This window comes from Myripristis murdjan, chromosome 15, assembly GCF_902150065.1.
Source record: "Myripristis murdjan chromosome 15, fMyrMur1.1, whole genome shotgun sequence".
Classification (NCBI taxonomy): Eukaryota; Metazoa; Chordata; class Actinopteri; order Holocentriformes; family Holocentridae; genus Myripristis; species Myripristis murdjan.
The window spans coordinates 30,656,352-30,680,339 of record NC_043994.1 but is presented as its reverse complement, the minus strand read 5'-3'; the positions used below and the strand labels follow the sequence as shown (position 1 = coordinate 30,680,339).

Below are 23,988 nucleotides of genomic sequence, written 5' to 3'. Positions count from 1 at the left end.
GTATTCTCTGTGCCTGTCTGAGAACAGGCTGCTCATATACTCAGTGTTTATTCCTCCCCTAAACCTTCATGGCAGTCTGTGCCAGGCAAGCTAGCTTACTGTGTTTCTGCACACACACACACACACACACACACACACACACACACACGCTGGCCTGGCTTGACTCGGTGTGTCAGCCCGGCACAGCTGGGATTTGTATTTCCATTTACAACAGGGTTTCCCTCCTGGAGGTGTGTCTTTAAGCGACGGCAAAGCCCCGCTGGCGGCTCCTGGATGTGCTGACTCACTTTGAGTGACTGTTTCACTTTCAGATGAATCAACAAGAGCAACTCAAAATGGCGAATCTTACGAGTCTCGCTTTGCTTCATGGATGTAAACAGTTCTGTTTCAGAGCTGTTCAATGTGTCTCCGACGTCGCCACAGCCCAGATGAGGGTCGAGGGCGGGTCCGGCACGCTTTGGACTTAATCCGGAGATGGTCGTTCTCGGGAGTGGCGCGGCACAAGTCGGCAAACTTAGGGCCCTATCTTGCACCAGACTCCCTAAACCCGTTATTTGCGGATTTAGGATTTAGGAAGAGGCGTTCCCCCGTAAAAGTTGCTATCTTGTGCACCTCCCGCTATCCGCAAAACACCTCCGCTACCCGCTATATTATGCATAGGCGTGTTTTGGGCGTTACGCCAGTTAAACCAATCAGTGTGCCAGGTGCCATTGCCTTTAAGGGCAGGATGCGCTATCCTAAATCCTAAATCCTAAACCCGCGATGGAGAGAGGGAGGTAGATTTTCTCAGGGCTTCTACTGAGGCTAAAGCAAGTTGGCTTTATATACATATTATATATTATATTATAGGCGAGTTAATTCGGGAGGTGGAGCCACATGTGTCCAAGAGGCAGAGGTGGAACTATGTGTAAACTAATTTATTGACAAGGTAGATTGGGCAAATAAAATATTAAAAATAAAAATATAGCACAGCTGCTGGCTTAAAACAGTCTTTCCTCTAAACAGTCTATATGAGTAATATACTCAGTCCATTCCGGCGGCGTCCCTGTATCAGTCCGACCGTGTGCGTGGCGAGGCTCCGTCGGGGCGCGCATTGAAGCCGCCTGGGCGCGCTCTCGTAACAGCCCAAACAGCCCTAAAGTTTGTGCGCAAGATAGCAACTTTAGGGATAGCGCATGAAACACACCCACGGACACACCTCCAGGCGCAAATGACGGAGTCGGCATAACGGATAGCGGGTAGCGGGTGGCGCAAGATACCGTTTAGGGATAGCGGAAGTTCCTAAATCTGCAATTTGCGGGTAGCGGGTAGTGGCAGTGGATAGCGGGTGGCACAAGATAGGGCCCTTAAACTCTTAATGGAGATGCAAATCAACTCGGCACGGCCAAAAGTACAAACGGAAAAACCCCATTAGATGTTAACTGCACGGAGAGATCTGGGTTGTCTAATAGAGCCTCACAGAATAAAACATGAACCTCTGATCTGCCTCAGATATCCAAGCCCCGCCCACACTGTTTGACTGACAGGTGAAGTCACTACAGCGATGAGCACTCAGCACCAAAGATGGAGGCTACGAAACAAAAAAGCAAAAATGAGGGTCTTACTATGCAACTGTGCAATTTTCCCACACTGGCAGTGAGAGGTCAGTGTTTGAATTCTGAGTTTCAGAAATCATTTAACGCCACGTCAGTGAACTGCACACAGCTTGCTCTTGTTTACCAACTCGGCTGCTCTGGCCGTTTTATTCGAGTAAATACCAAGGAAATGAGAGTCAAAAGATCAAGAGCGATTTCCACATAAAGTGGAAATGTCTTCCTTTGAGGTAACCTTGTGTTTTTTCCTCTTCCTCTGAAGATGTTCATGAAATGTGTTATTTTTCAGCTTTGATTCATTATTTCCTGCCCTTGTGTGCAAACCTGACAACAGAATTTCCTTTGGACAAATCAGGCAAAATAACACCGCCTTAATTAGCGAGGACGGGCTGCCTTCCTCTGCTGCGGCGCCGCTTTGTGATTTAAAGCTGATAAAAGCGGCGCAGTTTTAAATTAAAATATTGCATTATGCGGCTTTGACCCTCGTATTTACACGTCTAATCTCGAAAGTTTAGTTGTAACGGCCCCAATCAAGGGAGCGTGCATAAAGATGTTCCATGTGGATGTGAAGAAACTGAAAGATAACCGATTGATATTCCGGTGTGTTTGTGAGCGTCTGTGCATGACTGCCCACAATTACACCAACACCTGTATACATGCTGCAATATCCATAAGGGTTGGACCGCTGCATTGGGGCTGATACTAGCCATCGATTTAAAATTAGTCTGTCCTGTCCAGCTCCCACGGTGAATACGCATCCATTAGTGCAGAAATAACTGAGTAATCGACAAGTTGAATCAAAGACAGTTAATCGAAAGACAATAATTTGGATGATTAGAGCTGGTTAGAGCTTCACTAGGGTTTGTCAGGGCTTCTCTGTTTCTTATCTTTATAAAACGAAACCTTTGAGGGATTAGGCCAAAAAAAAAAAAAAAAAAAAAAAAAAAAAAAAAAAGGAAAGAAATCAATATACAGTATTTATCGTCAACGAAAATATTCATTAGTTACAGCCTTGGTTAATATTTTATTTCAAATGGCTCTCCAGAGAAGTCGTGTTGTTTGATGCATTCTTCATTTGCTGACCCGACTAAAAGGATTTCATCACGCTGGGTTTTTCTCTCCCATGACGCTCTCAATGTTGTTTCCGAGCCTTTTAAACCCCGACAAGGATAAAACTCTGGAATAAAAACCGAATACTTGCATTTTCCTCCATTTTATGGTGAGGTATGAAAATGGACACATGCAGCAGTGATGATTAGTGTAAGAAAATACTGTCCATCAGCAACTTCAGTGCAAAACCATCTGTGACAGCCTTGAAAAAAAGACACCATATTGGTCCAACCTGACAGGTATTACCGCTTCCAAGCAAACAGAGGAGTATTAAAGCACATTTAGAGGACCATATGCTGGAGCTCACTCAAGTATCTCCTGCAAGGAAAAATCCTGACTGTTTTGCATGAAGCCGTTTAAGAGTTTGGGATATTTGAGCAAAAGCAGTGAATCCAGATGCTTACAGCTTTTGTAAGACGGCTATAATGGAGCATTACATTACAAAAAATAATGCAAACAGTACATCTTTCATTGTTAATTGATACTGCTTAAATGTTATTTTTCCAGCAAGTTCACAGACAGTAGCTAAACCGAACGGGCAAACAATGACGAACATCTCAAATTTGCTGAGGATGGAGCAAACAAACATTTCTAATTGTGTTTGCAAATCTGATAAATATGTGGGAGTGGGGATACAAAAATACATACTAATGTGAGAAATAACACTTCTCACATCTTCTCAGCCAAAACACAAACTGAGGCTGCAACAGAGAAGAACGTCCCCTGGTGTCAGGTTTGGTCACTTCAACACCGGTACCCAATACAATCCACAGACCTCCAGGTGAGGAACTATTTCCTGCCGAAGAACGCCCGATTTAATCTGCCAAACTGCAGGACCTATGGATGGCTTTGTCTCTTCATCCATCCGTCCGTCTGTTCAACACCTTACCTCCAATGCAACGTATCCTGGAAGCTACTGGGCCATGAAATTTGGTGAGCACATTAATGCTCCCTAGACCATGGACACTGTCGAAGCTTTGGTGACCTCACGATCTTTCCTTTAGCAACAAAATGTAAACCAAAATGTAAAACCTTCCTGTGACATATCACTAAATCTCTAAATCTCTGCCATGATATTTGGCGAGCGCATCCATGCTCCCCAAAGGAAGACTCTTCTTGATTTTGATGACCTCATTACTGTTACCCCAAGTTCCACTTTAAGGCCAAAATGTCAAATTTGATATCTCGAAACCTTTTGGGCAGATTGCTGTGAAATCCTGAACGCACGTCTCTGCGACCCACAGGATCTTTTCAGAGGAAGTTTGATCAGCCGGGTTGGAAAACATCAACTGGCATCAACTCACAGGATATTTCGATACCTGCTGCCATCTGGAGCAGTAAATGTGCAAAGCTGCCTTGCACAGCCAATTTCTTTCCTGTTTTTTTTTTTTTTTAAACCATTGTTTTAACCCACTTGGCATACAAGATGGATGACGTGCCAAAAGAAAAACACCATGACTACCAACGTTCAGACTTTTTGAAAGACAATTTAATTTACTTCTCTGAACCTGACAACTCATCTGAGGTGACGCGATACAGTGAACCCTATCCATCTGGCTTGCCAAATAGATTGAAATAAAGCCTAAGAATCGTTTACAGCTTCTGTTTCACCCAGGTCTGCATAACAAATAAATGTGTGAAGGACACACAGACAGATTGATAAATGAGCAACGCTCTTAAACGCGGCCGGCTACAGTCGTTTTGGCTGCTTTTCAACGCCTTTTCCTCGCAGAAACGCAGAATTGATGCACAAAGCGGAGCCGCGCAGGCAATACATTCTCATCTGAATACTGCGAGACAGCCTGTGGGAACAGCCACGTCAGGGATTTCACCAACCTATTTCTCACCGTCTGCCATTATCGATTGGCTCCTATCTCGCCGTGATCTCGTGTGACGTGACGTGTCTGCCTCTATCTCTATAGATCTGTCTCGCCTTCAGCCCTATTGCAGTTAATCTGGTGGAGCTGATCCGGTGGAGACTATCAGGGATTGGGAGTGTGCGAGTGCAACTTCGTCTGTGATTGGGTTCAAGCGCGAGGGAAAAGGCACGTGAGGAGCTCCTCGTGGAGATGGAGAGAGACCAGGGATACAAAAAACAAAAAACAAAAAAATCTGTGGAGAGAACTTCAGTGTAGATAACATACCAAGCTCTGAGCAGACACTGCATTTGAATGGCATGAATTTTAATTGGTTATGTTCATACTGAATTGGATAAATAAATTACCATATTGAATTTGCAAGGCATAATTTGAAATTTGAATTTAACGGCTTAAAATTAAGACTGCTGACTTACCTAACTTAAGTTTTCTCAGTTGAGGTTTAACTCTGAGAAAACACATCCAGCAAAAGCATCAAACACAGCCTCAGCTACATTTTTATTTGCCTCCATGACCAATTTTGGTCAATTTTATGTGGTTTCTCATCGTTCGCCGCAAACTTCGGACGAAATCCCAAATGAGAGGTAGATATTGAAAGTGCAGAAACTGGCTGCATTTTAAAAAAAAAAAAAAAAAAAAAAAAAAGAAACTGCACCTAACAAATGCAACTTAGGAATACATTTATACAAAAACATCATTTTGAATCCAGTCACTCAATGTGAGGATAACAAATTCAAATTTATGCAAGCAAAGCAATCTCCAGTTGTTCAAATTCATTTCCATGGCTGAGGTCTGGGGCAAAGGTATGATTTAAAAAATAAATAAAAGAAAAAAAGAAGCAGAAAAACAGAAAAAGTTGATGTGATTTTTTTTTGTCCAACTGCCCATCTGCACAGCCTGCTGATGCAGCATTACAATTACAATCAGGAAAAGCAAACATCCACGCACCGCTAATTAACACTGTGAAGATGTATGCAAAAATGTACCGGCTGCTGCAGGACGGAGACGCTGAGGTAAAGCATGTAAACTTGAATCACTAACAGAGTGGACTGATGGGCCGTGAAGGCCCAGCAGCTGTGTGAACACCTGTGTCGCAGCACGCCGAGCGGAAAACGCCTCACTTTGGCACTCGGGCTGACAAAAGTAAAGAAGACAGCATCAATTACAAAACCGACACGTCTCGGCAATCGTCTAGATCACGTCAAATCAATCAAGATATTTTGGTACCAATAACGTCTCTTTCAGTTCTGCAGCAAGCTGAGGAGTGCAGCCGTCTTTTGGACAAAGTAAAAGCAGCCATCATGAAGAAATTATAAATTATTGATGCATTAACCTGTAAGAAGGATTTTCATGTTGCAGCTCCATATCCTGTTGACTAGTTTACACTCTGACAATGCAGCACATCTGATGGTCTGCATGGAAAAAAAACTTCCTCTGCAAAGGAACGAGCAACTAGATGCAGAACCTCGTGCAGCGCTGCAGGAAATTCATTTTTATCCGGCTTCTTCTGCAAAACAATGAACAGTAAACATCTGAGCTCCCCCCGACTGAGGCGTTCACCAGATCGGTTTCAAAGAGATCAGCGGACCAAACGAAGCATCTAGAGCTCGCTGCAACAGTTTCCTTTTCATTCAGTTTATCTTGACAGTGCAGAGAGATGAAAAAAAAAAAAACTGCTGAACGCAAAGACAATCAGGACTCATGCAGGCTCCGCTGAGCTGACGCGGCTAAGTGAATTAAATTCTTAATCGACAACTCAAAAAAAGGCCGCGCTGAAAACTGAACGGTGCTCTTGGACTGATGAGGGGATACGGACACACGGCTGATAAATTCAGGATCTTCACTGAATCCCGACGGACAGTTCTGCACGGGAACGTCAGAACAGCAACATGTGGGATAAAATACGTTAACTAGGTTTGACTGACAAACCGTTTATTGTTTCCCTCTGAAAACTCGATGTAATTTATCTCCATTTACCTCCGAAACACAAACGAGTACAGGCCAGAACCCTCCATATCAATTACCCAAATAAAGCTGCATCAGAATAAAAAAAATAATAATAAAAAAATCTAATCAAAACATGGATGTGGTGGTTATCAAAACTCAAATGACCCCCCACCAGCGCCGCTGTGAAAATTACAGGGAAGACGCGAGGCGGTTCAATTAGCGGCTGAATTAAAAAAGACTGATTAGGCAGAGCCAGCCAGCTACTATGGCACCGACATTTATTTCTAAATGACTGGCATGAATAATAACTCCACACTCCCACGTCTTTCAGCCAGACGACTGAGTCACAGAGGCCAGTTAGGACTGAAAAATTAATGTTACCGTTTGATTTGAATATTGGCATGAAATATCGGCTGTCAGCAGCTTCAACTCAAGAAGATCTTCAGCTTCCAAAATGCGGGATATAACCAGACTCTTTCAAAAGAAATGAGCTAAAACACATGCACCATGCTCTTCAGACTGTGAACGGAGAGCCGCCACTCTTCACAGTGCAAGTTCACCAAACAGCTGGCGGCTCAAAGGGACAGTAATACTGATTTTTCAATGTTTGGGTCATCTATAACGATTTCCCCTCATTTTATATTATAACAAACCACTTATCTAATCATGCAGGGGAACCGAGGATTTCACAGCATAGAATCAAAATGTGAATTTGATAATGTTCTGTTTCTGCGACGAACAAAGTCCTCCACATCCACAAACCACACAGCTGATAATTGGCTGTGGAAAGCAAAATGTTTCCCCGCTTAGGGACTATTTTCCCCGGCGGAGGAGGAGGAGGGAGCGTTTCAGTTTGAAAGAGTCCTGAAAACCCAACAGTGCTGCTGCTTTTAGGAAAACTCATGTGGAGGCAGTGTTAATTTCGTCGGCTATTTTTCAATTTAGTTTTAGTCTTAATCTTGTGTCAAATGCCCTTATTAGTTTTAGTCATATTTAGTCAACTTGTATTCTTTTTTTTTTTTAAATCACATTTTAGTTTAGTTTAGTTTTAGTCAATAGCAGTGGCGGCTGGTGAAAAAAATTCTTGGTGGGGCTGGTGTGCCAACACATTTCCCTGCCTAGTCTAGTATAAGCATTCAAATGAACAGTGGGAAAATTACTAACAGTTCCACAATAATATTTAATTTCCTTCTCAAAATCAACAGTTTCAAAGATAAAATAACAATTTACAGCTATATTAGACTTTATGCTATCAAATACCAGAGGTGTGGACTCGAGTCACATGACTTAGACTCGAGTCAGACTCGAGTCATAAATTTGATGACTTTAGACTCGACTTGACAAAATGTAAAGAGACTTGCAACTCGACTTGGACTTTAACATCAAGGACTCGTGACTTCACTTGGACTTCAGCCTTTTGACTTGGAAAGACTCCCTACTTTCCCCAAAACACAAAGATTAAAAAGTATGTTATTAAGGAACGCTCTATCTCCCTCTGTGTATATGTGTGCGTCTGTGTGTTTGTGTTCGTGTGTGCTGTCGGCACAACATCCAATCAAATTAGTTCCACGTTGTTTGATCCGACAGTATCCATCCAATCAAATTGCAGGACAACCAATGAAGAAGAAGTGTCAAACTTGCCGTTACTTACTACTAGACCCCTCCATCCATAAATTTTGAATAATATAGTAATATTCAATGAAAGTGCAATGCAAGCGGTGCTAATTATAAATGTAAAATAGTGGGTTTTTAAGTGTTTAAAAGTTATGACCCCCCCCCCATGCCTCAAAGTGGTTTGGTCCACATCCTGCTGCCGGCAGAGCGGCAGCTCGGTAACTTTCAGTCAGTCCGTCAGCCTGAGAGGCAGCAGCCTGATGATAACTAGCAAGAAAACCTCCTCAAGTGAAAGCCAGTGAGTCATTTATCACACCACTTGTTCACCAAGCACAAGGCTGTAATATGAAAAGCGATATTTTTCCCCTGCTTGGTCCAAAACCTGCCTCTTTCAGCTCTCTGTTTAAGTTAATAGCTAATGATTGTTTACAGGCTGAAGCGAGTGCAGGACAGTGAGGGAGAGAGAGGACAGACCACAGGAGGAGCAAATACTGAGCTTTTTAATCTTTCAAAAAGTCTGTCAGGATATTAATGTAAGAAATATTTCAGATTTTACTGATATTTTGAGTTTGTCTCTAGATAGATATCTATTTTTTGCATTTTAAACTGCATTATTTTGTGGCATAGTTTCATTTCATTTTCTTATTTGATCTATAAGGGACTGTGTACAGCTCAAACATATACTGTATGTCACTATTTGATGCCATATCTTGCTTTGTTTTTTGTTGACACTACAATAAATTTTTTCGAAGAATAGTTTGATGTAGTTGGATTATTCAAGGTATTTCCTGTAGTTTTAGAGCTTATTTTGAGTTTCTAGTTCTTGTAAAGCTACTTTGATGGACTGTAGTGGAAATAGAACAGTGAGTAAAGAAATTAGGATTGTTGTTTTTAATAGCATTATTTAAAACCTATGAACATGCTGAGGGCTCAGCATGAGCGCAGTAATCAAAATTACTTTTTTACAGAAGTAATTAGTAATTGTAACTTATTAGTTTTGTGAGTAATTGGTCCCAACACTGATAGCAACTGCACCGGCACCGCACCAGCTAAAAGGCAAAGAAACTTTCCAGGCTACAGCAGCGCACTGACATAGATTGTGAAACAAAGCGAAGAGGTGCCACTTCGCTCTATTTTCGCTGGCTAAAAGCAGCACGCTGGCTTAGCTTGTCTATTCAGAGAAGAGGTATCACTTCGGCTTATTTTTCAATCTATGTCAGGGGTGTCAAACTCGTGCCATGGAGGGCCAAGAGGCTGCAGGTTTTCATTCCAACCAACAACTCCACCAGGTGATTTCACTGATCACCCTACCTCGAAACAGAGAGGCGGGACTAATCAGTGAAATCACCTGGTGGAGTTGTTGGTTGGAATGAAAACCTGCAGCCTCTTGGCCCTCCATGGCACGAGTTTGACACCCCTGATCTATGTTATCAAATGCATACTACTGCTGATTCATTGGTAGCTGAATTGTTAGGTCTGTTTGATAAGTAATTTACATTACTTACATTACTTAATTTACATTACTTACATTACATTACCAGACGGTGATTCTGCTTTACAATTTGATTTTATGACTGCAGGATCAAAAAGGTTTTCCCAGGTAGTGTGTTTTGTTAAATTAGAAGACAGTAACAAAATAAGAATGGAGCAAAAAAAACAAAAAAAACAACACATTTTTATAAATAAATACAGATTTTAAAAGCATACATGATATGTTTATTACTCTGTTGTTAAAAGGACTCGAAAGGACTTGAAACTCAAACTGTAGGACTTGGGACTTGACTTGAGACTTGTCAGTCTTGACTTGGGACTTGACTCGGGACTTGCTTGTCTTGACTTGGGACTTGACTTGGGACTTGAGGGCAAAGACTTGAGACTTACTTGTGACTTGCAAAACAATGACTTGGTCCCACCTCTGTCAAATACTATACAATACAATACAATAATGAGATAAATTTACAGAAAGGGATTTCAGCTGAATCTATACAAATCAACAGTGAGTGAGTGAGTTTACAGCAAAGTTATTTTCAAAAATTAAAACATAATCAGATGATTTACCCTATCTGATCAAGAAAAAATGCAAAATTTGCTTGAAGAAAAAAGCATCAGTGCCATAGAAGCAGCAAAATTTGTCAGTGCATGTCACAAACACAACAGAACAACAGGGGGTTACAGCGGATCTTTTGTAGCACAGAGGAGATATGTTGCTCAAACACTAGGTATGTAGTATTATGAGTTGTAGAACATAATAAATTATCTTGAAGGAGTAGATGTTTACCAGCAAGCTTGACTCCAATAATTTAACAATATGTTAAATTATTATTTGTTTTAAAAATGTAAATTACTTATCAAACAGACCTAACAATTCAACCACCAATGAATGAGCAGTAGTATGCATGTGATAACACAGATTGAATATGAAAAATAAGCCAAAGTGATACCTCTTCTCTGAATAGACACGCTAAGCCAGTGTGCTGCTGTTAGCCAGTGAAACTAGAGCCGAGTGGCACCTCTTCACTTTGTAATAATCTATGTCAGTGTGCTGCTGCAGCCTGGAAAGTTTCCTTGCCTTGTGGGTGTTGCCTTTTGGCTCGTGCGGTGCCGGTGCCGTTGTTATTATGTCAAATTCCGAGTTAAAAACAGTCACCCAAATGGCCACGAAAGTCACCCAAATGGCCAGGCAAAAAGCGAGTTGCGCTTTTCGGCGCGCTGTTTGCATCCCTGGTGTGTGTCTGTCTCTCTCACTGGGTCTGTCTCTCTCTCTCTGTGTGTGTCTGTCTGTGTGTGTGTCCACGCTGAATCATACCTGTCACTTCTGAAAAGGATGCAGGGGAAGCAGTAAAGTGCGCTGGCTGCTCCACAACCTGTTAGCTACGGCTTGCGCTGAAACCAGCTCCGGCAAAAAGTCCTGTTATAGGATTTAGCTTTCTCCTTGGTTTTCTGTTGGATGTTGATTTCAGGCTTGTCGTGTCCCAGCTCCTTAACGCGGATTTTTTCCGCTACCGTCCTTCTCGCAAAAGGGTAATTTAATAAGGATCTCAGCGAATTTGGTGGAAGCTGCTGCTCTTGAACTCCTGTCATCGTCGCCGCCATTATCTCTCTCACTCACTCCTCGCGGTATTTTTTTTTCGTAGGGCACCGTAAGTCTGGGAATCTCACTACGAAAAACAATGATCGCTGGCTCCTCAAGTAGCTTTAGCAATCCGAAACCTTCACGCATTTTACGTGGACGTAGGGGCGACATTTCCAGCGCCCCTACGGCGTTAAATTTGGCGACGTTGATTGGCCAATTATTCATCATTTTCCCCTAGCAACCATAACCGGATTGGCTATTTAGCTGCAGGTCTGGGGCGCTTTGAAAAGCGCCCCTAAAGAGAAATGATACAGTCTGTCGGAGGAAATTCACCACTGATTGAATGAGTCAGTTGGTGTAAATGTTGTTTAAATTATTCAGATTGCCTGTAGGCACACACTATTAAGTAAAATTGACACTGATGATAAAATTTGTAAATATATACATTAGAGGTTTTTCCCCTCCACGTCTGGAAGGGCGGCGCCCCAGCGCCCCCTATGGGCCAGCCGCCACTGGTCAATAGTCTTTTTTTAGTCTTTGACCCGCATCATGTTGGCTTTTTTTTTTTTTTATTATTTAACAATATGTTAAATTATTATTATTATTTTAAAAATGTAAATTGCTTATCAAACAGACCTAACAATTCAGCTACCAATGAATGAGCAGTAGTATGCCTGTGATAACACAGATTGAATATGAAAAATAAGCCAAAGTGATACCTCTTCTCTGAATAGACAAGCTAAGCCAGTGTGCTGCTGTTAGCCAGTGAAAATAGAGCGGAGTGGTAACTCTTCGCTTTGTTATACAATCTATGTCAGTGCGCTGCTGTTTTAACTTTGCTCTCGACAGCGCCACACACACACACACACACACCAGCGCAGGAGAAAAAACTAACACGCATCCAATGAATGCACTTTTTGGATTGTAATTTAAAAGTCTATGACGAAAAAGGATAGACACATTTTATTAAGTTTTTATTTAATGAAGTAGATTTCGTCTCGTCTTTTTTTGTCAACAAAAAATGCGCGTTCATTTCGTCACAGTCAGTGTTTAAGAGTATTGATTTCGTCTCGTCTTCGTCTCGTTTTCGTCATGAAAAAAAACATTGTTGACGAATATATTTCATCTAGTCTCGTCTGACAAAATTAACACTGTGTGGAGGACTTTATTGGGCTGATGGAAAACTGGAGTGAAGGAAGTATGAAGGCTCTGAAAGTTGAATGAATGGAATGGAAACCAGCGGCTGGAGGAAAGGGAGGAGGAGTGATGTGGCAGCTGTAAAATATCACTGCTCGCTCTGGGAGATTAGATATCAGACTAAACATGCAGAATCCCTGGCGTGGTGTTTCAAATAGATGATAAATAATGGACCTAAACTGACACCTCTACACACTGATGGGTGTAGTAATTAGTAATTTGTTGTTTCTTATTCATCTTTTACTAAAAATATTTTACTATTTTTATTGCACAACTTGGTCTTTTCTGTTTTTATTATTCCAGACAATACTTGTATTTTGCCTATTTGTGTATTCTGCATGGGTAGATTTGTTGCTTTGGCGGGAGGACACTTGAGTTGAGTTACCAAGCCGATACCATTTTTTTTTTTTTTTTTTTAGCTTTTTACAGTAATTTATTTTTTCTTATCCATCTTTTACGACTAATGTTTTGCCGTTTTTATTGCACAACTTGTTTTAATTTTCACTGTTTTGTTTTATGCTTAGTTTAATCAGGTCCCGTGCGCAACGTTTGACTTTTTAATGCTCTTAATTTGACGTTGTGTATCATTTTTGCTTATAACATAAAACACTTTGTCACTATGTTTTGTAAAGTGTTATACAAATAAAGTTTATTATTATCTTTATTGTTCTGAAACCGATATTAAGTGTGATACAGAACTTGTTAACCTCAGTGTTGTTATTATAATATTCTGTGTATTATTTAAATACAGACACACTTTAAGTTGCAGTCATGCTTACAGGACTATGAATCAATAATAAATCAATAACACTTCTGTTTACGAGTTAATGTTTCTACAGAGTTTTAAAACGAAGCAGTGTTGGTTTTGTCGTAATATTGAATCTGGTATCGAGAATAATCAGATTTCAAATTTCTGTTGAAACCTTAGAAACTATTAAACTGAGATTTTATTCCCCATTTTTGAAGAAAAAAAAAATCAGTTTGTTAGATGTGCTGTGTTGGTACGAAGCCTCAGGGTGACCATGCATGTAAAAACTGCACTGCTCTTGTATGCTGCATGCATGTTTGTGCAGGGGTGTACGGCTCTACTGCCCCCTACAGGCAATCCTCCACTATCAATCAAGGCTATTGACGACCCCTGTTGAATGAAGCCAGTCGCTCTTAATGCACTGGGAAGTTTACACAATCGCCTTGTGTGAGATGAATTTTTTTTTTTTTTTGGACTTGTCCTTTAACAAAAACACAATATATTACTACAAGAAATAAGAGCACCAGTTCCAGTGCTGCTGAATTCAGAATATTTTCCACTGGAGTTTTGTCGTTTTATTTTGCTTTCTGTCTTCATTTTAATACGAGCAGGGAAACGGGAAAGTGCTGCTCGTGTAGATCTGACTGCAGGAGAGAGGAAATGATCTGAACTGAGAGGAAATTAAATATTTCTGCTGATTAAAGCTCCAGCCGCCACGCACATTCGGATCGCGCGTATGTGTGTGTGTGTGTGCACGCTTGTGTGTGTGTGTGTGTGTGTGTGTTGTGAACGTGTATTTACAGGCGAGAGGTGATGTTTCATGCCTAAGTGATGTTGTGATCGTATTTCTCTGTGAGAGGGAGAGAGAGGGAAACTGAGTGAGAAATAAAGGAGAGAGTGACTGAGAGACACAGAGAGAGAGAGAGAGAGAGAGAGAGAGAGAGAGAGAGAGAGAGAGAGAGAGAGAGGGAGAGAGAGAAACAAGGCTGTCAGCACGTTTCCAACTATACTGGAGATTAAACAGCTTTCAGCATGTCAGCATACACTTAGACTAACCACCACACACACACACACACACACACACACACACACACACACACACACACACACACTGAATGCCCTCGAATATCTCCTTGACACTGGGGCTCATCGACAGCAGGAGCACAGCTGATAAGGAGGAAGAAAGGAAGATGAACAACACCACATATCCACTGCCAACACACGACACACACACACACACACACACACACACACACACACAGCAGTTCAATCTAGTGGCAAACACTTTCTATCACACGCAACACAAACACACACATAAATCAATCTGCAGTGTGACTGCAGGTCAGCCGAGAGGCCGCCATCTCCTGCTTTCTGATTCAGGGCAGGGTCTCACACACACACACACACACACACACACACACACAGCTGACAGAAAAGTGGCGTGACTCCACAGTAAACCTCCACTCCACCCAGGAGACGAGGGTGCGCTTGGTTAACCGTTCCTGTTTGGGTGCTGATGAACCAGCCGGGTGGAGTCAGTCTGTTTGTTGTCTTAACATTCGAACATAAACGCACCATCTGCACGTCAAATTTCCTGCGATATATATTGCGATACAGGAAATCTCACCACATGCATGCAGTGTGTGTTTGGGTTAGAGTTAGTACACATATACAATCAACAATCCGAATTTCCATCATGTGGTTAATAACGTTTCTTAATTTTTTTTTTTTGTATTTTGTGCAGCTGCTGGTGCACCTCGGCTGATTTCAGACGCACGCTGAAATGTCATTTTGTGCTGGAAATAAAAGCAGGGAGGTATCGATTAGACTGACAGTAAAAAATGTGATCAAACTGCATCACATCGATCACACTGACGCCGACTGGCCCACTGCTAAAATCAGATTTGTTCTTACCCCATAATTACTTTCTAAGTTACTGAGAAAAAACCGACTGAAGTTATTTATTGTTTAAAACTAAGTGAACATGCTGTCCGACACCAGTGTCAGTGTAAGTTAAGGTATTTATTCTTGTTTTTAGTTTGAACCTTTTTATGCTTTGTCTTATTGGTTTGTAATTAATGTTTTTAGTGAATAAATTAATAAATCTGTGACTCCGTTATGAGACAGTGCCAGTTTTCACTGATGTTGTTTTCATGTTGACGGTTTGTATTGAAATCTGTGAAAGACGTCACACGAAGGCTTTTACATCTGAGACAGTCAGCTTGAAGTCTGAAGAGAGAAACAAACTCTGAAGACAAACTAACTTCAGAGTCTGAAAGCAGATTAAAAGCTCAGTCAAAAGAAAAAGAGAAAAAAAAAAAAATCAAATAATCCATTATTTGTGTGCTTCCCACTCTCTGTGCCGCCGCCGCCGCCGCCGCAGCCTCCGAGCGTATCGGTCGATCTTAACCTGTTTGAGAGCCGAGGCCAGACAGCCAACACCTACTCACAGGTAATTACAGGTCTGAAACGTCCTCGCTCAGGTTCGTGTGAGGATGCAGCGCCGCAAAAAACACGAGGAGCTCGGGGGCAAAAGCATTTTCACCGATAGGAACTAATCACAGGCCGCTCGCATTCGATGTCGCTAAGAGAAAATGTTTCTTTTTAGCATTGATTTTTCATTTTTTCTGACATCACGGCGCAGGAGCGGCACTCAGATCAGCTTCACTTCACCGAGAGATACGATTTACAGCCGTGACTTCAGACAAATGACTTCAGAAGTGGACGTCAAAACGAGGGAGAGACACACCACACCGACACATCGAGTCCAAAGAGTTCATCATTTGGACGACAGCAACATCGAGGCGATTTTGGCAACGATGACACTTTGATGAAATCAAACTCAGAAAACTGTGTGATTCTCAAAAACACGGGGAGGAAGTACAAACACAGAGAAGGTACGGAAAGAGGCTTGAAGGAAAATTCCACCTTAAAACACATGAACACTTTTAAAACAAATAAACAGTGGTGCACATCTGTAATCCAGAATCTGCGATGAGGAGCAGAAGTGGGCGTGGCCACGTGGCGACCGGCTCGTCGGCGGCCTCACGCCGAGTCGGAGGACACCTCACATCGCCCCTCTCTGGAGAAACTGTGAAAACACTGGAGTGGGCGTGGCCTGGGAGGAGGGGGGCGTGGCCACCAACAAGTGCGAGGGCTTAATGTGCTGTTCATGAGCCCAGAGCATCTCAATTAATCGCATTTTTTTTAGTCTCAAATAAAATGTTTATTCACCTTAAAACGAGGATGAGGCACGTTTTATTTGTGCATGAAAAGGTTGATGGAAACAAACGTGACAGCTCACGTTTACGTTAGAGACAGACGATTTCATTCTCCCACGGAACACCACTGTGGTCGAAAGAAAAGCTGCGTTCACATGAAACGTAACAGTCCTTGAATAATCCGAATAACAGAATAAAAATGTCTCTGAACATTTTCAATCAGAGAAAGACTTTTCTGCTGTGAACCTCTGATAATCTGTTCAATAAGAAAATATCAGCGTCTGATAAGCATGCAAACTCTTAAGCCCAACACACACCAGCAGCGTATGACGCGCGTCAAACAGCCACCCCCATTATTTTCTATGTATGTCTGCACACCGGCGGCGGCTAGACGCATGTCGACATGCCGCTACCTTTCACGCCACTGTCCTATTTCCAGCGTCGACGCGCCTGAAAAAGCGTATTTTCTCCCTTCTGGATGTCCATCCCAGCTTCCGTAGCTGCTCTTCTTCTCTGCTTCTATGGCTCTTTCCTGTATTTTAATAAAACTGTCAGTCAAACAGATCTAGTTTACATTACAAAAGAGCGCTCTGCTGGTTTGAAGGATATATTGCGGTAAACATGTCCATTATTTGCACCGTTTTTTCCTGGTTTTCCACTTTAAACATAACTGAAACTACCGCACTCTTTGATCAATAAGCTACTGCCCATCACTGGATATAACGTTATGGTAGCCAGTCAGACAATACTGGTTGATCTGGTTGATTTGTCTTTTTTCCGTGGTATGTAGGTTTTTTTTTTGTTTTGTTTTTGTTTTTTTTTCCAGTTAATGCCGGTTGACATTCTACAGCGTGATGCTTCCAGTCTGTGTTGGGTGCGTCAGGTAGCGCGCGTCACCTGACGCACCACGGCGCTGCGCCACCGGTGTGTGTTGGGCTTTAATCTGCTGGTTTCTCTCTGGTTGGTATAAATCTGTTCTTTCTGCTCATGTTTGCCCCACACGGGGGGAACATCAGGTGACGGGACGAGTTTCCAGGAGGGACAGAAACGCGGCGGCACCAAAACATAACTGGACTGTGGCTGATAGCAATTTTTTTTTGTTTTTTGAATCCAGCAAACCATCGACCAAATCAATAACCTGCTGCAGAAGTCTGAAGGCTTCCTGTTACAAGAATAAAAGTCCAAACCAGTGGTGTGTCTCAAATCACGCACTTCCGTTAGTGCACTGTCTGTAAGTCCACTTAGCTGACAGGACACTGAACGGCACAGTGCGCGAATTTCGACAGTGAAGGGCGTCTCAATTGGCGCACTTCCCGTTGTGCACTTACCAGAAATGACGATTGCCACAGCTGATGCCGACCGGAGCCGCGGCCGGCTTTGATTTTCGGTGGTGAAGTTCTCCAGAAGTAGACGTGTACACATCCTATCTTCAAAATAAAAACATCACCACAGCTTCTAAGGTATTAGAGTTTTATTTTTGTAAACAACCGGAAGTGACTGTACTTTGCACAATCGCTAGCTTGAGAGTTATCCGAAAACGTCGAAGCAATTTTCAAAACAGACGTTATTTGGACAAACTGACCACATATTTGGAATCTACGTGGTTACTTTCTCGCCTGAAAAAAAATTAAAACTTAATAAAGTGACATATTAACAGTCGTAAAACGAAAAGTCAACTCAGCTTTTTTAGGTGGCTCCTTCCGGTCAGTGGAGCCGTGAGGGTGAGAAGTGTCCATCGCTCCACACTCAACTTTTTGACGGTTTTGAGTGCACATCCGGGTATTTGCAGTGCACTGCCTTTTGTTAGTGTTTTCAGTGTGAACAATAATAATAATAATAATAACTTTGATTTATATAGCGCCTTTCAAAACACCCAAGGACGCTTTACAAAGCACAAGAAATCAAACAAAAACAAACAGACAGAACGAACAGACATCACAACTAAGCAAAAGAGAAAACTAAAGAGAAAAACTAGCCCAGCTAACACGGACCAAAGGCCAGACTGAATAGATGCTTTTTGAGAGCAGATTTGAATGAGTCCAGGGTAGGGGTGAGACGTATCTCAGAGGGGAGAGAGTTCCAGAGGGTGGGGGCAGCAATGCTGAAAGCTCTGTCCCCAAAGGTGCGTCGGCAGGTGCGAGGGACCACGAGCAGGCCCATGCCTGTGGACCGAAGACTCCTGGATGAAGTGTGAAGGTGAAGGAGGTCAGATAGGTACCGGGGGGCCAGGGAATGGAGGGATTTGTAGGTGAGGAGGAGGATTTTATAGGTGATGCGGAATTTCACCGGGAGCCAGTGAAGGTGGATGAGAGTGGGGGTGATGTGCTGCCAGGGTTTGGTGTGGGTGAGAACCCTGGCAGCTGAGTTCTGGACGTACTGGAGCCTGTCCAGGGTCTTACAGGTTGCCCCAAACAGGACTCCATTGCAATAGTCCAGGCGGGTGGTAATGAAAGCATGGATGAGGGTCTCAGCAACGGTGTCAGTGAGCGATGGCCGGAGTCTAGAAATGTTTTTGAGGTGAAAAAAGGCAGATTTGGTGACGGATTTGACATGTGAACGGAATGAAAGGGTGGAGTCCAGAATGACGCCGAGGTTGCGGACTTCAGGGGATGGGGAGATGGAACAGCCATCAACCTGGAGAAGGAAATCCCCAACCTTCCGGAGCAGTGCCTTGGGTGCCACAACCAAGAGCTCGGTTTTCTTGCTGTTAAGCTTGAGGAGATTTGATGACATCCATGATTTAATTTCGTGAAGGCAGCTGATAAGAGACTGGGGGGGAAGCTGAGTGGAAGGGGTGGTGCTAAGGTAAAGTTGAGTGTCGTCAGCGTAGCAGTGAAAATTGAGACCGTGATGGCGAATGATCTGACCTAGGGGAAGCATATAGATTGAAAAAAGAAGGGGTCCAAGGACAGAACCTTGAGGCACACCTTGATTGAACGCACTTATGCACTCAAAATACCAAGTATAAGTGCAGACGTGCGCGATTTGAGACACAAAACAGGTTTCATTTTTACAGTCTGATGGATGACCTGATGGGGGTGCCACCGCCGGCCAACATGACTTCACCTGGATTATATTCATATTTCCACCACATTCGATTTCAACACACGTCTCATCAGATCACTTCATTTATCGTCCACGTAAACACTGAAGACAATAATAACAATAACAACAAAAATACGACATCAATCCACAAGTGTGCGGCAGAAACACGACGCACCGATCCCCGGTCGGCGGCCGCACGTCGTGCAAATGAGTTTCAGGCCCCCGGATTTTCCTCTCGGCGCCGAAAACGAGCCGAAGAGGAATATGGAAATACACATCATTAAGTAATAGAAAGCCACAGACTGCAGCCCGTGAGGAGAGTGTGTGTATAATAAGTAATATGAACGCCGTCGAGCCCAGTGTGTGATGTGTTCTGCTCCCAGTGGGCACAGCTGCTTATAGCCTATATTCACACACACACACACACACACAGTGAGAGAGAGAGAGAGAGAGAGAGAGAGAGAGAGAGAGCAGTCGCCAAAGCGCTGAGAGCTACATTATTCCCTCGATGCTTCAGAGAACATGGGAGTACAGAGAATTTACTAACTATGACCCAGAAAACACACATTCACTCCCGCGCTCTCCTCCTCTCTCTCTCTCACACACACACACACACATACACACAATATATGGTTGGATATGCATGCATACATATTCACACAAGGTTCACAGAGACGGTATAGACACACACACACACCAAGTTATTAAGCCTGACTGATCACACACAGTCTGCTGCAGAAAATGTATTCATATCCCACACACACACTTGTTCAGTGACCTCAGTTATTATCGCATAACATGCATTTATATTCACAGAGCAGACACACACACACACACACACACGTACAGAAAGGCCCGCTCCTCCTTGTCCTCATTTGAGCGTAAACACACAGCATGAGGGATTTTTGTTGCTCTTATTTTCTTTTCGTCCCGTACATGCAGAGATATACCTGTGCAGCAAGTTTTTTTATTTTATTTATTTTGTTGTAAACCTCATTAAAACGTCGTCTGGCAGCATTTAGAGTTATTCATCATTCAGCGCCGAGGAACCTCCCACTGAGCTGCCACACAGTCCAGTGGGGAGAACGGAGAAGAACCATCTGGTGGGAGAGCGCCCAGGTCAGCCGGACGGGCTCCAACTGGAGTCCGAACCCGAACCCGAACCCTCTGTCGGACTGGAACGACCTCATCTCCCACCAGTCTGCTCTGTCCTGACCAATCACAGCACAGAGATGTGCTCTATTTTGGTTTGAGTTACCTCGCAATAAATTTTGCTAAAATTTTTTGCATTCTTTCCCAATACTTTTGCGTTCTCTAGTAACATGTCTTGCACTCTCTTGCAATAACTTTTGCATTACCTCGCAATACTTTTGCGTTCTCTTGCAATGTTTTGCGGTCTCACATAATGTTTTGCTTAATGTGATGTTTTGGTATTACCTTGCAATACTTTTGTGTTCTTGTGCAATATATTCTGCATTCTCTCAGTGTACTTTGGTGTTAGCTCATTACTTTTCTACTTTCATTTCATTCCCTCTGAGGGAACAAAACACCAAAAATAAAAAAAAAAAATCTCACCATGACCTGTAGTAACCCTAACCCTAACCCCAACCTGCAGTTTCCCATTTTGGGAAAATGTAAAATTCCATGACTTTTACAAGACTTCCCATGACTAAAATGAAATTTCCCTGGCCAAAAAAAACAAAACATGGTGGTGTTTTTGTTTGTTTGTTTGTTTTGCCTCTGAGCAAAGTTTGAAACATGGTCCAGATTCAGGTTCATTAAAGTCCATTATTCTGTTTTGCACTATACAGAAAGCGAATACGACACGAACACAATGCATAATAACATGTTTGGTGAATGAACATTGTTTTTTTTTTAATGGATAAAAGCTCCCATGTGTGAAGAAAAGCAGAAAATTAAGTCTATTTTCTTTGATTTCTGACATAAGAGATCTGATATCTGTACGCTGCTGTTGTTCCACGTTGTCTCCAAGTAATTAGTCTCTCCCTGCACAAAATTTTAAAATAATAATCATAATAATAATCATTTTTTACACCATAATAACACGACCTCTCTTTACTTTTGGGGCTATAACTTCGGCTACAAGGTCCATGATCATATAATTCATTATTTCCAGTTGTAAAATACTTATAAATCGTGCTCTGTCCAAATGCCTTTTTACTGTCCAAGCACATTTTAGTCCTGTAATGTTTTCACCCAAAATTATCAATAATCTTGATACTGATTACTGTGTTGTAATGTGAATTCAGTTCTTATTTTTTCTTGCACTGTATTCTGGTTTAATGTAAACCCAATCAGATTGCCATATTCTGTTTACATGTAGCCTAAACTTGTGCATTTAATGGTATTTCATGTAATCCTAATCAGATTAATATACTCCAATTAACTGAAATCCGTATCTTATTTTATGCAGTTTTGTGTAATCCCAGTCGCAGTATTGATTTCCGGGTTACACTCCTCCTGATAATTTAACAACGTTCCACGCAATCCAAATCAGATCAATTTAATCGGGTTACACGTAATCCCGTCATCAGCGGCGTCTGTACCTTTGCGTTGGCGGGTCGCTCCACTTTCTCCCCAGCGTCCTTCTCTTTCTTCTTCTCCTCTTTTTTCTTTTCTCGTTCCTTCTGTGAAGAAAGAAAAAAAAACAGTAGAGGTCGACATCGTCTTCCATCACATCTGATTTTTGATAAAAGGCCAATTTCAGCCTCAGATACTGGAAAACCAATATATGCATTGATCTAACCCTAAAAGGGTCATTCCATATAAAATCAACTAATTTGGGGAGAAAAGAAATCCCACCTGACCTCCTCAGAATTTGCATTTTTTTTCCTACAGTATCTTCTGCATATTCAACGAAGCCGTGTAAACTTTAATATTCATGTTATGAATATTTTCTGAGTTACAGGTCATCAAAGTTCATATGGGAAGACTGAAATTTTGCACTTACTAAGACGGAAACTTATAAGGAACCCTGGCTAGAAGATGATCCTGGTCTCAAAATGTGGCTAAAACTGAGAGCTTTCATTCGTTTTAACCCGCCGCCTGTCCCACATGCTGGTACGACCAGGGGCGGATCTAGACAAATATTCATGGGGTGGCAAGAGGGTGGCATGGAGATTTTAAGGGGTGGCAGAAATATATATGCTAATTTAATACCAAACAATCCCATATATCAATATTTGCTTGGAAAACCCCCAAATGAGGATATTTTAACTCAAAAACATTCCATTATTGTGGTACATGAGTAAAGCATTGAATAGAAAACCAAAAGGTGGCATTAGAAATATATATTTTGATTTATTTATTTATTCATTTATCAAATATTCCCCTTAAATAGTAGGAGTGTCATCTTTTGCTGAATTTACTTGCACTCGGACATTTGAGTCTCGTAACAGAGAGTTTCCGAACAGCCACAATTAAAAAATAAATAAATAAACTGTCTGAAATTGGGGTGGCAACTAGGGTGGCAAGGCATTTTTCTAGGGGGGCAGCTGCCACCCCTGCCACCCCCTGCCACCCCCTAGAACCGCCTATGGGTACGACCCCTGAACGTCTTCCCAAAATGCACTTTTTTCCGGTTTTCTCTGATGAATTACCAGAAACCATACGGCGCCTCCAGGATACCAGCGCTTGTTTCAGCGTCACGGACATCAAACGGGTCCAGTTTCGCTGCTGAAGCTTTCATTTTTTCCAAGAGACTGATGCTCAGAGTTGGTTTCAGTTTCTGTTTTGCTGAAGATGAAACAGATTTAGGTTTGGGATTGTAACACCAAGGATGTAAAACCGGCTTGGCTGCAGTTTGTAACAGAGCTCAAGTTTGTTTTTCAGCCCTGAAAATTTCACGCGGCGATCTCGACCTCCCCATTTGTACTTTGAGGGGCTGTGACTCAGAAAATATTCACAGAACGAGCGTCAAATTTTGCACGGCTTCACTGAATATGCCAAAGACACTGTGGGGAACAATCAGCTGATTGCGAGGAGGTCAGGCGGGAGGCGCTTGTTGAATTTCCGTGGAGTGACCCGCTACATCAGCACAGAGCTCATGCAGTGTTTATTGGTGTCGAGTCTGAGAGAAGAAAGCGAGGCCGGGCGCGGCGAGCGGCACAGATGCTCTCAGACAGATCTGGAGACAAACGCCACGCTGACAGCTGACATGTTCCCGCTCTCCGCAGCCGCTCCGACACATGTAGCGCCGCCGCGGGCTGCGCGCACCAGACGCCTCATCCTCCACGCTGCACGGCTGCCAAAACCACGAGAAAATAAGCATCTGATTTTTCTTCCGCGGCCCCGGCTCTCCCGCGCGGCACTGTGGGTAACGGCGAGGCGAAGGGTGGCGGGCGGCGGCCGGCGCGCGGCTCACAGGAACGTAAAGCGTCAAACGTATGGATCAGTGGAGCGTGTCGCATCCACAGAGCGTTTCCCTTGATTCATTTCACTAAATTACCCATCAACATCCATCATCAAATCATCTGGGGAGGAACACGGGCTCTTAACGATGAAGATTTACCTCCCGACAGCCAGAAAACACTTTGGATATCAT

At 42.6% G+C, this 23,988-nt stretch overlaps 1 protein-coding gene across 9 annotated transcripts in view; it reads right to left on the bottom strand.

Annotated features, from left to right (window-relative positions):
- The window catches only part of LOC115372362 (stromal membrane-associated protein 1-like), a 134,865-nt gene that overhangs the window by 61,620 nt on the left and 49,257 nt on the right, over nucleotides 1-23,988 (bottom strand). For 6 of the 9 annotated variants that reach the window (XM_030070189.1, XM_030070191.1, XM_030070190.1 and 3 more), the window contains one exon: nucleotides 21,992-22,072. The exons of 1 other annotated variant lie outside the window; for it this stretch is intronic. In XM_030070189.1, the coding sequence (XP_029926049.1) occupies nucleotides 21,992-22,072 (81 nt within the window). The remainder of the gene's footprint in view (nucleotides 1-21,991; nucleotides 22,073-23,988) is intronic. 2 more of the 9 variants (XM_030070195.1, XM_030070196.1) reach the window with 1 other exon arrangement.